General features: G+C 37.2%; 1 protein-coding gene and 1 long non-coding RNA gene across 5 annotated transcripts in view; both read left to right on the top strand.

Moving 5' to 3' along the window:
- The first annotated feature begins 2,410 nt into the window (after window positions 1-2,410).
- On the top strand, window positions 2,411-3,983 carry LOC122993581. The gene is made up of 3 exons (XR_006406407.1): window positions 2,411-2,713; window positions 2,939-3,045; window positions 3,255-3,983. It is a non-coding gene; the product is annotated as an uncharacterized LOC122993581 (long non-coding RNA).
- Window positions 3,984-4,594: 611 nt separating this feature from the next.
- LOC122993575 (receptor-type tyrosine-protein phosphatase F-like) overlaps window positions 4,595-13,174 on the top strand; it is a 32,229-nt gene continuing 23,649 nt past the window's right edge. The window contains exons 1-3 of one of the 4 annotated variants that reach the window (XM_044367867.1): window positions 4,595-4,870; window positions 5,328-5,418; window positions 12,491-12,665. In XM_044367867.1, coding sequence (XP_044223802.1) covers window positions 12,566-12,665 — 100 coding nt within the window. In that variant the 5' untranslated portion in view covers window positions 4,595-4,870; window positions 5,328-5,418; window positions 12,491-12,565. The other 3 variants (XM_044367870.1, XM_044367868.1, XM_044367869.1) reach the window with 3 other exon arrangements.

Genomic DNA, 13,174 nt, shown 5'->3' with positions numbered 1-13,174 from the left:
TCATATCCCATGACTCATTCCTCCTGGTTTGGCAATCTTTTAACAGAATAGTGCAAACACATGTAGACAACAATAATCTTAACTCAGTATAAACTCAGTATACTGTATAACAGACAGGGAGATAAAGTACTCTTAGTAAAAGCCTATTATGCAAATAAATGTTTGCTATTCCAGCAGTGCTGTGAAGGCAGGGCTTTGGTTCAGTGAGCAAAGCTATTACCTAAGGAGACCTGCTGGATGGTGCTGTTGCACTATGAAAACTCAGTGAAAATCACCACTGGCTTTTAAAAAGTCATGTCGAGCTCTAAGCTGAAATAAATGAGAATGTGATTAAAATCAGTCAAGTGTTTTTCACACAGTGGTTCCTGGAACTAAAATGAACCGCCTTGCCTTTGAATTTTAATTCTGTCCTCTCAGAAAGCTTGTCATTGTTCAAGGATGTGGGTACTGGGCAGTGCTGAAATGTGTTTCAGAAAGATATCATTGATTTAGAGCAATTAAATCACCTATTAGGGAGTAATAAAAAAAAAAAAAGGTTGGAAACTACTGGAAAATTCCAGCTGAATAAAGGGGAACCTCAGTCGAACAAATAGCAGCCTTTTGACCTGGGATATCTCTTTGAACTTAACTGAATTATATCGGTCCAAGAATATATAAAATGAGTGGTTATATTCAGAAGTATAAATAATCCATTATTAAAACCTTGAATCAGAAGTGGATGACATTTAAGTGGTTGGCAGGAGAGAGGAATGTCTATATGAGTGTGCTGGGTCCTACTGTGTGTGTTGTTGTGGGTGGGGGCATTTGACAGCTATGACATCTGGTGTCTTTTGATCAAAGTAACAAGAAGGCTGATGAAAAAAAAACCTGTTTTGTAAGCAGATTACGTTTTTTTTTTTTTTTTTTTTCCAAATACACACAAATATCAAGCATCAAGACAGATTAGATTCTGCTAAGGGTACGTATGGACTGTTGGTAACTGCCTCTGATGAATGTTCTCTACAGTTCCTGACAGTCAGGGGTAAATAAGATGAATATATAAGAATATGTGTCAAAAGATAATAAAAATCTAATGTTTCTGACACAGCCTGCAGCTTGGCAGACCATCCCCATGACATTTCCTAGTATATCGGTGTCATGGTTTTCATGATTTGTTTTTTAATATTTTTCAATGCATTGTATATTTCAGCAGAAGGAGCCTAAATTTAACCCTGAATCAGCTCATGTTATATGTTGAGCAGACGGACATTATAACCCAGAGTGTCATCAATAATTTTTTGCAGCTGGTTAGATTGTTGACTCCTGTTTCAGCAGTTTTTGAGTGTAAAATGCACTAAAAGCTCATTACCTAACAGAGCTTTACTTCATGACATTTAAAGTTAACATTAATCAAAGTTATATAGCAATGATGGCAATCTTGGTGCAGTTATGGAGCCACTAATCTGAATGAGTATAGAGGAAAAATGCAACCTTGTACCATGTATTCCAAGCCGGTGCTCACTTACAGACAGAAATTTAGTTTTTTCTCCTTTGCAGTGTTTTGTTAACATTTTCTCTTTCCATTTGTTACATTTCCACCTTCTCTCTCTATCAAGGACAATATTGATATGTCATTGCTCTGCCAATTCAGGGAGCTCACAGATCGGATTATGGACCATAATGAGCTAAGCCTCCCTCTATTTATGAGGGCAATGAAAGCTATTATTCAGGTTAACAGAAAGGAGAAAGGACCAACTTTTCTCGGCAACTACTACTTCAACTATCTTTACTTAGTATTTGCTATGTTAATCTAATCAGTTTATCTAAATAACGCCTGTTTGAAAATTTGCTGTGACGTTTTCGGAGATGTGAGGAGCTGCTGGCCGGGTGAGAACAGCCAGTTATCTCGGCCGCTAGCAGCCCAACTTCTGAGATGATTGGCTGATCAACATGTCATCATCCCAGGGAGAACATGATCCAATGAACTGATCTGTGCAGCTCTTTGGTAAATTAACACAATAACACTGAGAAATAATTTAGGTAACAGGACTGAAGATTGAGATTGACATTCTCAGTCATACTTACAATATGATCAAAAATACAGAAAATAAAGTAAGAGAACTGACTTTTGGTCTTCCCATGGCCTTCAGGAGACTCAAATGATGCTGCTTCCTATTGATCATGTGACTTGTGGAATGTCCCAAATTTTTAGAGGGGAGAATGTGTCAGGGTAACAGGACTGAGTGAAAACCTGGGGACACAACTAAAATGTGTATTTTAACTAACATACGATATTTTGAATTTTCTGATGAGAAAATGTATTTTATGTCTAAATGGGAAATAGTCACACAATAATTTAAAAAAATAACCCCTGTGTAAATGCACTGACCCCATTCAAATGAATGGGAGGGCTGCTGTTTTTCATGCATTGCCGGCTTTGGTGTGAATGCAGACTTACACATAGCCTACACATAGTATATACAATATAGTATATACAATAATGAAATGAAATGCCCATTGCTTATTTAATGCCTTTCTAATTATCATGCCTTTTATGTCTATGCTTATTTTCTTTGATGTAGGCTACAGAGACGCGTTAATGTTTTATTGGCAGGTGAGAGTCCCAAAATAGAAAAATGCAGCAGCAGTCAACTTTATCACTACCCCTTCTGCAAGACTGCACAATATATGGCCAACAACCACATCAAGGGTCATGCTTCAGTGAGGCACAGAGGTAATATTTATTTATTTATTTATTGAGTACATTTGACATTCACATTTTTTGATTTGCCCTATTTTTTCAACTACAGCACAATGTATTTAATTTAATTTTATAGCTTGTTATTTTACTGTCATTCCTCTCTTTCAGGATTCACAATCATCTTGGTTTCTTACTGTTATTCCTCTATTTCAGGATTCACAATCATCTTGGTTTCTTACTGTTATTCCTCTATTTCAGAGTTTACAATCATGAAGTGCGGTTTGAGTTGTAGAAATGTGACACACTTTAGTTGTTGCTATTGCACGGTCACAAAAATCAACAGAGCACAGTTTCTGGAGGATCAGGTACTGTATAGGCTATCAGCAAAAGTAATGTGCATTCTTGTACACACGTTCCCACTTGCTGAGTAGTTTTAGATATCACTAACAACCGCTTTAGTAATAGTGGCTTTTGTTTGCATGCCTTTGGTGGTATTGTTAAAGGGGGGGTGTAATTTGTCTTGCCCACCCAATGAGACACTGTTCTTAATCTTTATTTTTCCTTATTCTTCAAGGAAGCAGATGTTTTTCTAAGGGACGCTCTAGAGGCTGCAAGGTGGTGCAAATGCCAAACATTTATAGGCACCATTTCCCTCCTTAGTGTATTGGGATGGACGAGGAAGACCACATAACAACTCTTAAAGAGCTATGTTTGTATGATGGCCTCGATGAAGAAAATATTCTCCTCATGGAACCATTCATGTTCTCACTCTAGTTATAGAGTGATTATGAGATTCTCTGTGTGGAGGCAGTTGACAACACCAAAATGAAAGTCTTTGCCTCTTTTGAGAAGCAGGAGTGAAGGAGTTGTCAAACCTTGTTTTTGATTGCTGTGTTAATTTTTTCAATTGTTAATTGTGTTATTTTGTTTGAGTAAAGATGAAGTAGAAGTCACCTGCATCTCTGATTTTTTTTTTCTACTGGAGCTGGTTTTACTTAATATACAAAGCACATTCAGCTTGTCTATATGGTATAGTCTGTCTTGTATAATTTCATTTAATTCAGCTAACACGTCAATTTGCAACTGCATCCTTATTTCTTTATATGCAGGCAATGTTTGTACTGTATTCCAAATGTACTGGTGTAATATGATTTCTAGGCTGCAGCGTTCATAACAGTTAGTACTTCATGCAGTATTGATGTTTGTGAATGTGCTGCACGGCTTCCGCCACCAGGTAGTGCCTCTGAGTAAGTAAAATTGTATTGTCACCTGCACAATCCTACACAGTATAACATATGGTGAAATTCTTAGGTGCCTATCCCAAGAACGACTCTAACAATTAGATAAATAAAATATAATTAAGATGAATCTAACGATAGAATAGAAAAGGCATCTAGCAAATAGATCAGATAAAATAGAAATATATAAAATATAGTAAAAAATGAACAGTGACACAATGAGCAATATGATCAGTAATGATTTTCAGTGTTGAATATGAGTTTAAGAAACAATGAAACAATATAGCCGGTACATAACACTACATACATGCATTTTGAAGCAGAAGTAGTAGAAGAACAATTGTTTTTCTGTTTACTGCAACAATGTAAGTAGCTTTTATCAGAGTTTTGAGATGTATAACATGAAGCAAAAAGTGTTACAACACTCATGTACGTTTGTATTCAATGTGTGCCTTTGGTAAGACTGTCAAACCCCAATAAACAAATAAACAGAAAAAAAACAACTGTCAAACCGGCCCGTGCATGAAGTATAATTCATTTGCAGTTGTTCACGTTGTATAATGAAAATCCCAATTTTTGGGAGTATTGCCAGATTTCATTGTCTTAAGAGGTGCAATACAGTTTGGCGCGCTTAAGTGTCCGCTTGTTCCTTTATCCAACTTGTACAAAGAAAATTGACACAAGAAGTCGAGAGCCGGAAACAGAGACAGCTCGCTTTCAAAGTAAAAGTTAAGCGTTTTGAAGCGTGTTGGCCGCAGCTCAATTTAAGAAGAGGCTACAATAAACAAATAAACAAATAGACGAAACAATGAGCATAATTCATAACTTCTTTTACACATCTTGGAGATAAAACTATGTTAGGCGGCGGAACCATCCCAGGGATTTTCAAAGTAAACGCAGCGTGTGTTATGGAGATGCACTGAGCCGCTGCAGATATCGACGTGACGTACAGGTGAATCCACCTTCATTTTTGTGGTTTGCTTGTCTTGTTGTGTGCATGACTTTATTGAGTTAACCTCTCCAACCAAACACAATTTAAATTACTTACCTGCCCACCACCGTAGCTAACTGTTAGCTTCAGAGGATAACCAACGCCAGCAATGCTAATTGATCTGTAGGTAAACTAACTACCCGTTGTAGCTAACAAACTGCTGTTGTGTGTTGACGTTACTCCTTTATTATTATCAGCTTTTGCACATCATTTGGGATTATTTACTGTGTGAAATGTCGAAATATATGGGAGAAGTGAATTAACTGGACCCTCTTCAATCATATATGTTGGGATTAGGGGTGTTTTGAGACATGCATTTTTGATTTATTAAGATCACAAATGTTTACATTTCCAGCAATGTGTTTGTGCATCCAGACTACAATGTAATGAAATCAATGTCATGTGTCCTGTTTGACAGGTGTGGGACCTCCTTTGGTATGCTGATGCATAAACTCATCCAGTGACTGCACCATGATAACCTGGAAACAGCCAGAGGAAACTAGCAGTTGGTAAGTAGAGATCAGAGTAAAGTCCATCATTCAGACAGTGACACATTTAAGTTGTTTTGAATGAATGAAAGTGTTGACTTGGTTTTAAGTAGCAACTGCACTGTTCATCTGTGGATGTAAACACCATCAAAGTAAAGAGGAAAGATAAACCTCGTAGTCATGGTTTCATTTCAAAGCCAATGTGCTGAAGTACAGATAAATTACAACACAACTAACAAATATGTGTAATGGTGAAAATAGTCTTTCCTGAATGGTTTTAGCAGTCATATTACAGTTCCCTTATTAAACCTTTGCTGGTGCACAACTTGGCATTACATATGTGGCTCTACTCGAGTAGACAGACAATATGTTGGGACTTTTTCAGGGAATTTTGCCTCAATGTTTTTCAGGTCTACTCATTCGCACCACCACACTGGCTTCCTTTACTTTTTTCACCTGTCACAGGCTGGCAAGATGTACCAGCACTCAGGGGCATGGAGGGATGTGTAGTAAAAGTTTAACGTTAACAAATTCACACTGAATTTACTTAATTTATTTAAGACACCTGTTTTAAACTTAATAAAACATTTTCTTTAATTACAGAGCTTCCATAGGACCAGAGTAGAGAGTTTGTGAGACACTTGGAAGACAGCTGTGGATGTAGTGTCACTCACCTCGAATGCTTTTGCTGTGGTTTCATGTCTGCTGTCTGAGTCCCTAACTGTACCTACCAAGACTAGCTTTCACAGCCCAACATACACTCACCAAGCACTTTATTAGGAACACCTGTGCAATCTAATGCAATCCTATACAACAGCTCTGCCATAATACTTCTACAAAGTCTATACATATTCTGTCCACCTTGAGGTGGTGGACAAAATATTAAGAACTCTTTTCAGTATAATGCACTCCAGCACACCACCACCACCCACTACAACCTCATGTAAATAAGTAGAATTATCACCTTTCTGACAATGTCAACAAAAACTGAAAATGAATTTAAACACTGTCTTTTAATGTAGTGGATGATTATAAGAGGTGGTTAATCTTTGCACAGTTGATGTACAGATGTATTGATTCTTCATCATCTTTTTTGTCACATGACTTCTGTCTTTTTCAAAATAAATAAAAGTTATGCTCTCTTTTTGTTGTTGAAATTTTCATCCACTTTTTCCTGCTAACGGGCTAAGCACTTCAGTGGCTCATTATAGTCACTACTTTAGTATTTTGTTATTTCACCATCCTATAGATAGTGACAAAGGGAATGTGCTGATATAGTTTTATGAAATTTGAGGAACTTTTAACAGTGACTATAATTTGCAACCTTTGTTTGGATGTAAGACTTAATGTTTCCAAAACTCTGCTTTATTTTGCATAATCCTGAATGCAATGTCACTAAGCGTGCATACTGTTTACTTAAAGGATTAGTCATTCAGGTGAATGATGTGTTTATTGATAATGTCAGGTATGTTATGAAGTGACCTACTAATACTGGCAATCTCACCTTGATTCTTCAGGATTCATTGCATTAAGTTGTTCTGGTAGAAGGCCAAGGCTGGAAGAATTTAACTCACTGGAAGTGAAATGTGGCCAAAGAGAGTTCAGACTTGCTTAACCCTATCTGGGCTTCACCAGACCCATATATGCTGTCAAGAGAATTATTGCAATTTCAAAGCCTTCCTAATGGAGCATGAGCAGCATGTTTAGAAACAAATTTAACAGGCAGATCACACATTACATTACACACAAATCTATCATGGATCATATGTATGTGTGTATATATATATATATATATATATATATATATATATGTACACACAGGTCAATCCCCTCTTTGGAAAGTTCTCTAGACACTGATGAATTTTAGCTATTTTGCAGGTGAAAGGGGGTTGAGAGATACATGCTGCCTTCAAATGGTACTTGAATGGTATTTTTGAAACGGGTAGAAGAGAGCACATTATGTTTGATGTTTCAAGGGGTTTAAGTGGTGACATAACTGTTGTTTGGTGATTGACAGCAGAAAATGTGTTTTGTTTTTTGTTGCTTTCAAATGAAACAATTATGACAATGGTGATGATGGTTGTTGCCATGGTGCTTTTGTTCTTTGACCTGTGCCCTTGCTTTTTTATGTTTTTTGGGGGTTTTTTTATGCAAAAAAACATTCTATTACAATTTCCACTTTTCTTTGTTCTTATTGTGTGGGAGGTAATCCCACAGGCAAATTTTGAAAATGGAAGAAAAACTATGTAAAGCATACAGTAACGGACTGTATGTAAGTATACTCTGTATCCCATATAAATAAAATTATTTAGGAAACAAAAAACTATTGTATGTCAAAGATTTCCACTTGCATTATTGAAAAAGATCAATTTCTGAAAAAGAAGTTGGGTGGGTGGAGGGTTCATCTATATCATGAACCTGACAATATTGAGTTAGACAAATTAATCAGAAAATTAAGACCAAAATATGACTCATAACCACATGAGGTTATCATGTAGGAATATAGTCAACCTCAATTTTATGGTACAGAAAGTCATTTTAAAAGTTACCATATACTTAAATTAAATTCTCATTTAATATTTACCAATACCCCCCACCCCCAAAAAAGTTTAAAGTGTGCTGAACATACTAACAATGTTCTTAACCTATTGATCATATATAAATAGTGCAATTACAAATATACTGAAATACACTTTTGCGCACTTGAGTGTGTGATTTTGAGACACCATTAAGTTATATTTAAGTCCCCATCCGCTTTAAATATTTCTTCTCGTTCCTTCACTTAGATGTTTGAGTTCCACTGTGCAGACTTTGACCCTCTGGTGTTATAGGATAAAACACGCAGTTGCACTTTAACCCTGTCATGCATGAATTATGACAACCTCAGTCAGGTTTTTTTGCGTTTTTATTCTCCTTTAGGCATGAAAAAAATATTTGAACTTCATTTCTTTAAACATGCATTTTTCAAGGAGTTTTTCACATGTCCACTCAGGTGGACAGCATGCGTTGAGTTTCAACTTTAGGAAAATGTATTTAACAAACCAATTAATAAAATTGTATATTATTTGAAAACTATAAAATAATATATATCTTCAAAGCTGTTAAACATATTTTAACATATTTTAACATATTCTAATACTGTTCAATACAATGTTTTGTTCCTGACTCCTCAGCCTCTTCCCTCTGTCTTACTGCATTTATTAGCACATGATCTACAGATGACTTGAAATGCAGAAGATCCTTCTTTTCTAATCCAGACATTCTGTTGAGGTGCCTGGCATTCCCTCAGCATCCATCGCTCCCTCAGCATCCTTATCCTCCTCAGCATCCTCAGGATCCTCAACCCTCTCAGCCCCCCCAGCATCCCCAGCATCCTCAGCTCCCTCATTATCCTTAGCCCCCTAAAACTGCAAGTTACATTCTAATAACATAAATCAATTGATTTACAGACAAAAAAGTTACTGCAGATGAAGTATTTGCAAGAACAACAAAGTCACAGTAATAGTATAATTGTAGTTGAAATATAGCCAGCGATGCATGATGTCCAACTTAGTGGACAGATGAGTAATCGTCATTTTCTCCCAATACAAAATCAATACTTTTTAATACATTTTAACAATTGTATTACTCCTTAGTTGTTACTTGATATTACAAAAATTTTATTTACCTGCAAAGGTCTACTACCATAGAAGGATTGGCAAGATATTCCTGAGCTGCTGAGTGTTTCCGGCCGGCCGGCGGCCATCTTGGTTTTGAGAAATTTGTGTTGCACTTACAAAGGTTGGCCAATGGATGGCAGTGTATGGGATGCCACATTAGAGTCCACTATGGTGGCTGATGTGCAACTATACCATCAAAACCCATGCATATCTAAGAAAATGGCTTTTGAATAGCTGTCCACTGTAGTGACCGCTATGTGTAAAAGTGTCAAAGGAAATGAAATGACTCAGACTGTGCAATTATTTACATTACTGCTCTTGAAAACTGAGCATTTTTACAATGCAGTTTACTGATTTAGCCTGGGACTGTGCAAACTCTTGTGCATGACATTTGAGGCTACTGTATATATGGTGCATTGATTGAGAAAAGATCTTGGTTGAACCAGTCTATTCTATATACAGCATATAGTACACTATCTTCTAATCTTTATAGTGTACTGCTTTCATATAAGAACATAACTCAACACAACTCGACTGAACTGAACATTGAATAAATTAGTTCATTTCTTGAAACTGCGGAACATATTGATGCTTCCCTTAAAGGATAGAGGCTTTACAATTTTTCACTAGAAGAGTTTCTCCTCACTGTAATCATTCTTCGAGTTCATACTGGCTGCTAAAAGATCCCCTTCAAATGTGCTTTCAGTGTAAGTGATGGGGTCCAAAATCCACAGTGTGTCCACACAGTCATTTTGTGCAAAAATACATTTAAAATTTCTCTGAAGCTTATATGAGGCTTCAGCAGTCTGAGTTAGTCATATCAAGTGGATATCTGCCATATTTTACAGTCTTTTAGCATCAAATTCCCTCTTTGTGTTTCCTCGGACAGTGTTTCCCTGTTGAGCTGTGGTGGAAGAATGGTAACAAAGAGTAGGACTGGCACTAAAAAGACTGTAAAGATATCTACTTGATTTGACATTTGGACAACTGAAGCTTCATATTAGCTTCAGATAAACTTTTAAAATACATTTTTGCACAGAAGGAGTGCATTATGAAGAGATCTTTTAACAGTATGAACAAGAGGAATGATTATAGCCAGAAAAAACTGTTTCAGTGTTCATTTGGGCTCCTGATTGTTGTTTTAAGACAGTTTTGAACATTTGTGAACCTGTCCTTTTAAATAAACAAGTTATTTTCTACTCTGCATGCACATACGCATAACAGCTTTTCTGTTTTTACTGCACAATAGCACAGTAAAGTTGACATTACTACAAAAAATTGATCATTTATGAATTATTTAATTAAGTAATGAATGAGGGCTATATCTTGATAAAATATCAGGATGAAAGTAGAAACTTTGGCATCTTTAAACCAACAATTTGCAAACTGCTGTTACACTGAGTTGTTCAGTGTTTCAGCAGTTTACTGAAGGTGGTCAAATGCATCACTGTGTTATAAGCAATATTTTAATTTTCTGAAGGAGTTTGTTACTGCAAACTGTATCAGTTTTCTTGTAAATCAGCAGTCATTTCAGGATTTTGCAGTCACTTCCCAGCTAGAAATTTTTAGGACGTATGAGTGAACGAGAAGCGATTTAATCGGACTCGAGTCGAGACAGACGGCAGGTTAAACTGAACGAGACTGAACGAACTGCTGCTCTCTCGAACTAGGAGGTCTGCAACCTGCCCCTCAAAAAGACCGACAGATCGTTGGTCAGTGTCACATCACATTTCTGTAACATCGTACTGAGCTTACATAGCCTACCTACATACAAATGGGTGAAGTGAATCAATGCATTTAAATTAATATTTTATTTTAATTAATGCACACTTATAGCCTATATGATGACTGGTAATGCACTGAAGAGAAGTTTTGTGGGGCAGGCAGCACTAACTTAGCTGTCAATGTGCCTGTACCATAACCGAGTGTCACGGAGAAACTAAAGAAAAGTATCAAAACTCGAAATGTTCGATACATTTACACGTATCAACCCAAAGGAACCGATACTGTGAAAAGAATCGGTCCGCCCATCACTACAATAGGCTAAATAAATAATTAAATAAAAATAACGGCTCAGCCCACATTGAGCATTGCAATGAGGGGTACTTGACTGGCAGGGGACCGCTATCTCCCCCCCCCTCCTTTTATTCTTTGGGCCTCTTCCGTTTTGGCTGTGAATGACTGAAGGGGACTCACGGGCTTGCTATAAAGACAGGAGTAAGCGCAAAGTCAGTGGTTCAGAGAAGGGGATGCCAACGGCGGTTACAAAGAAAAGATTTAGTAAGTAACGTTATCTTTTTTAAATGTCCACCATTGAACTTCAGACGCAGTTTTCAACATTGCCGAACTTGCTGAAATGTATAGGCAACGGCATTCATTTATCTGTTTGTTAAGCATGTGTAGAAGTTCAAATTGCTTAGAAAATGCTTTTAAAGGTGTAAAATTAACGGTAAAATATCGGAGGTCTATTGGAAAAACGGGCTAATGGCAGACAGACAGCCACGCATTTAGTTTGTTGCTGTTTTTATTTTTAACTCTCAATATATAGCTAACAACTTTGAATCCAGTGCCAAATGAGGAGGGATCATAATTTGCTTTTAAAGAGTCGCATAGAAATACTCGGTCGTCAGTTTTATTAATCATGCCCCTTCAGATATTAAGATGAATGGGGAAAGAAAGAAGAGGCGGATTATTCGTCTCAATCACTTATTTCATGAGTGATTTTGATTTACAAACCTGCGCAGAGTTGGCAATAAACTGAGCTCATTTTTCTAATTGCAATATAATGGTTTGCTCCCATTTTTTGTGTCCCATTATATTAAAAAATTATTTCCCATCCATAGGGTGCAGTTGCTCTCCTTAAAACTGGTTTTTCACCTCATCTGAACGCGTGAGTACGTGCTCCTGAGCGCCCCGGCATATAAAATATTTGCTCTCTATTACGATGCTCTTTATTACGGATCCCCACTGCTACCCCAGCAGCAACTATTCCTCCTGGGGTCCACGCATAAAAAAATAACGTCAATATACTACATACACGAATCAGTCACAACACAACCCTCATCCCTCTCACCCAAAACCCAGATTCCCTTCAACCCCAACCGACCTGTGGATGGAGTCTACTGTGCGCCTTAGTGCATGCAGCTAACACCAATGATATAGTTGCGTGTTACATTCACTTCACTTGTATTTTCCTCTGCCCCGAGCAGGATTTTGTTTTGGGTATTGGGTGCCTTCTTGATCGTGACCAAAGATCTCCAGCGCTCTTGTTTTCTTACAATAGTGTACAAACTTTCTGTCTCATTTGGTTCTGCTCTGTTTTTGATATTTCTTCTTTACTGTGTTATTATGCTTGGTCAAATGTATGCAAATATATGGTGAGTTTGAATACTAATGTTTCTGTACTCCTGCTCTGCATGTGTTTGCTCTTCCAGGTGTTAGTCTTTGATCCTGTCAGAGTGGGACGCGTCTATCAGGGGACTGAGAAGGGAGCAGTGACAACTTAGAACATGGTGCCTTATACTCACCCGACAATGTCCCCCTTGCCCAGAGGAGCGTTGCTGTTCCTGCTTCTACTCAACTGCATGGTGATCTCCTCCCTGGCAGACAGTAAGTAACCTCATTCACCCTTCAAGTCCTTCTATGCTTTCCCTACAGTGTGATAATATATTAAGCTTGATCAGTATTTTGACAGTAAGAGCATTTTAGCTCCTCATTATCTGCACATATGGTGAAAATTACACACAGTGGGAGGTCAAAAAGCAAGTTCTTTGAGAATAAATTTAGTATATTTCCTTATCTACTAATCAAATATACAGCCCTTTTGTAGACTATCCCCATTTAAAAGGACTCACATTATCTAAAGTTGAATTTAACCCACTACATTGTTGCACATTATTGCAAGTATATCGCAAGCCGCCTGCAAGATTTACTGAGGCAGACGACTGATGGACAATGACATCGTTCATCAGACCAACCCTAGTATCTTTACTTCTCTGTGCATCACGTATGGGGATGAACAAAATATACAGAATTTCATGTGCTTTTCTATGGACCATCAAGCAAAAAAGGTAATGTCAGGGCCATTGAAGTTGCCAAGATATAATTTAAATGTGCTC

Source organism: Thunnus albacares, chromosome 12, assembly GCF_914725855.1.
Source record: "Thunnus albacares chromosome 12, fThuAlb1.1, whole genome shotgun sequence".
NCBI classification, from domain to species: domain Eukaryota; kingdom Metazoa; phylum Chordata; class Actinopteri; order Scombriformes; family Scombridae; genus Thunnus; species Thunnus albacares.
The sequence above is the reverse complement of the archived record's forward strand: the minus strand, read 5'-3'. Positions and strand labels throughout refer to the sequence as shown.